We start from the raw sequence: 3,644 nt of genomic DNA on the forward strand, positions 1-3,644 counted from the left end.
GTATGGGGGGGGGGGGATTTACAATGCATGAACTGCAGCTTGAGTCAGTGTGTCAAGTGCCACTGGACATAAATTATATCCAGGACATTGGCTTTAACTGCTACATCCCACCAGTACACAACAAACATCAGGAATTTCTTCCTATGTTCTAGAGAGGGAAAAAAAGGACTGGACTGTTGTGAAATTTTCCTTTTATCGTTTAGAAAGAGGTCCTAGAGTTTGGAAGAAGAAAGGGAAAGCACAATCCTCTGGGTTCAATGTGAAGTTTCCAAAGTTATAGATGTTTTTGAGAGTCGTATCACCTGCTGGTGTTGGTCAACGACATTTTATCAAGTCAAAAAGTCAGTGCAGCCGTCTACCAGGCAGTTTTAGAATACATCCTGCTTCTCTCTGCTGTTAAGCTTTATGGAAATCATGAGTTTAGTTTTGGAAAGGAGCTAACACCTGCCCACACAGCAAAAGAACCAAAAGCTGCTTTTAAGCCCCTGGTTATTATTACTCTACCTGACTGGAAAGTGGTCTGGCTGAAACCACATAGCGAAATTATAGAGTGTAGCCAAAGCAAACAGAAGCCAAAAGTGTGAGTCCAGAAATCTCTGCAGTTACTGTAACTTTAAAGAAGCCAAATTTACTAAATAACTAAATCTTATGTTTACATTAGCTGTAAGCTATGATCATTGCACTAAGAGATATTTAAAAGGTAAAATTATAGATTTGAAAACTAAAATAAATATTTTGAATAATAATATTTGATCTACACCTATTTAGAACCTTTCTAAACCCCTGGATTTTGCTTATTGAATTTAAATTAGTTTCACAGTAAATACTGTCAACTGAATATGATGTCATGTATGTTCATGAAAGCAACAACAAACCTGTTTGACCATCGACATGCAAAGTCACAAAAAGGCATTTGGATAAAGCAGATAAAAGGGCAAGGCTGACCGGTTAACAGGATTAGTGTCGCCAAATAGGATAAGGCTGACCGTTTTTATCCCTGTACCAACATACTTGGCTCATTGACTCCCACGAACCTTTAAACTGACACCAATATTCAGACGCAAACAGATGTTTGTTTGTTTTTTCAGAAACACTTACCAACCGTTGATCTCGTTCTGTGAATTGACATTTACGCCGCTCTCAACAAGCGATCGCACTTCGTCGATATCCCCAATAGCAGATGCTTCTCTTAGCCGCTCCTGTAATTCTTTATCCAACGAAGTCGTGGACATTTTGACAGAGACAGGTCGCGGAGTGGGACCATATGACGTCGCCAATGACTCGCAAATAAATTGGCTTTAAGTTATCAGTGAAATATTGCTGTCCTCACAGCTCCACTGACAGAATGGTCAGCTAACATTAGCTAACCGGGCTAACCTTACCTACTAGTGGCTAGCTTGGTCGGGGATGCTAACCTCAACAGCGAATAGCTTTTGACTAAAGTCACTTCGTTTATGAAGCGTTCTTTGTGTTAAACCCTAAACATTTAAATGCACTGTTAGTTCGTGGTATACTACAACTGTCAACGGGTCATTCAATCACACAGTAATGACGGTGTTCCGTCAAACCAACGCCTGGTCGGAAGAGTTAGGATGTTACACCACCCCCTGGTCGGAATAGTTAGGCTGTGACAACAGCGCCCTGTCAAATAGTTCCGTTTTCTCCTACTTTACATCAAAATACATTTTCGTTTTTGCCCTTACTCTTTATAAAATGTGTCCCATTTATTTGTAGACTTGACAGATGAATCCAGTGTAAAAACACAAAGAAAAATATAATTGTTTGATTTATCCAACACCTGTGGCTGTCTGACTTTTAACATAAACAGTGAATCTTTAAAAAAAAAACTCATGAAAATAACTTAAATATTAGCTCACAGCTCCTTGTGTCCAACTAATAAGGTACTTAAATTATAAACTTGAATGGCAAATATATTGTTTTATCTCTAAAATATGACGGCTTGACTTAGATGTTTTCATCCAATGATGACTACATTCATTGGGGTTTCCAAATTGACCTGGTCTAACTTTTTTAATTGAGGGCTTCAGACATATAACGTAATTATCGGTTCCTTCAATTATGTCAAATCAACTAAGCAGCAGTCAAAGAACAGTTACAATCCATACAATTACGCCATAATAATTATGCTTGACTTTCAATATAATGATCATTATAATATGTTCTGAAATGCTTTATGATGCTCGCTTTTGAATAAGTTCCTTTTTCCGTCTTGATCAGAACATTTCCCAAATGTTCAGAGGTGTCAAGTAACGACGTACAAATACTTTGTTACTGTACTTAAGTACTCATTACATTTTCACACAAGTATCTAGAGTTAGACTTAGAAAGATTTAATTTGTCATTTTGTTTACACAAGTGTAAAACAAAAATAAATTTCTTTAGGAAACAGCTCACTGGACAATTTCAGCTTTTAAAAGTGCAACCTTGAAAAATAGAAAAAATGACTATAATTTTACAATTCTAACAAAATTTTGGTGATTTTTTTTTATATACAAATAAATAATGATAAAATATAATAATAAAATACAATACAATAACCCATTTCTACAAAACATTCAGCAGTCTAATGGCAGTGGGAAAGAAACTGTTGTGGAATCTGCTGGACTTTCATCCAATGCTTCGAAGTCTCTTCCCAGAGGGCAGCAGGGAGAACAGTCCATGGTGGGGGTGTGAGGGGTCATTTATGATGTTACGGGCTCGGGACACGCAGTGTTGGGAGGAAATGTCTTTTATGGAGGGAAGAGGAGCCCTGATGATCTTCTCTGCTGTTCTCACCACTCTACTCACTTTCTTCCAGTCTGAGGCGCTGCAGCCTCCACACCACACCACAAACGTTACTCTTGGCTTCGGTTTACTGTTTATAAATATTTATTTCACGTCATGTGCGCCATCCAATGCAGATCATTGGTGCCGTCCACATCTAGTGAAAAATTGTGTAATTGGATGAGTCATATAACGCAAACACTCATTGGTTAGCCAATGGAAATCATCAGAAGCAAGTGTTTTTAAACTGCAGTATCTATACTTCTACTTAAGTAACAAATGTGTGTACTTTTGACACCACTGCGAATGTTCATAAAGATGTTTGCTTGTTTGTAGTAGTAGTAGTAGTAGTAGTAGTAGTAGCAGTAGTACTATGTCTTCAATTGATCTTTTTTTTTTATTATAGAGGAGTCAGGTATTTTTTTAGCTCCTGGAAATTGTCACCGCTCCAAAATTTCTTCTGATTTGATCATTTCCAGAGTGGATCAATGATTTTGTTTTTCCTAATATTTCCCCTAATCTTGTTAGATGTATGCACAAACTTAAATAGTTAGCTTCTGGCATATTGTCAGACTGGTTCCATTTAATTAACCTCCACTGACCTGATCCTATATGTCAGTAGTCTAATCATCAAGAATAAGGAAGAACAACTTGCGCTCTGGTTATGTGGCAGCAGTTTGTAGTCGAAAGAAAAGATGTTCAAAATGCGGACAAGAATACAGAATTGAGGAGTGCAGGGAGGAAGCTGAACAAAGGTGTTTTAACTGTGGAGGACAGCACAGAGTCAACTTTGGAGGATGTGAGGTGTGAAAGAAAGCAGTGGAGATGGAGATGTTGAAAAAAACAAAAAAATATAAGCT

General features: G+C 37.6%; 1 protein-coding gene across 1 annotated transcript in view; it reads right to left on the reverse strand.

Annotated features, from left to right (window-relative positions):
* The window catches only part of ankrd40 (ankyrin repeat domain 40), an 8,596-nt gene extending 7,011 nt beyond the window's left edge, over positions 1-1,585 (reverse strand). The window contains exon 1 of the mRNA XM_015384965.1: positions 1,099-1,585. Coding sequence (XP_015240451.1) covers positions 1,099-1,232 — 134 coding nt within the window. The 5' untranslated portion in view covers positions 1,233-1,585. The remainder of the gene's footprint in view (positions 1-1,098) is intronic.
* Positions 1,586-3,644: the final 2,059 nt, after the last annotated feature.

Source organism: Cyprinodon variegatus, unplaced genomic scaffold (assembly GCF_000732505.1).
Source record: "Cyprinodon variegatus isolate N-32 unplaced genomic scaffold, C_variegatus-1.0 Scaffold327, whole genome shotgun sequence".
NCBI classification, from domain to species: Eukaryota; Metazoa; Chordata; class Actinopteri; order Cyprinodontiformes; family Cyprinodontidae; genus Cyprinodon; species Cyprinodon variegatus.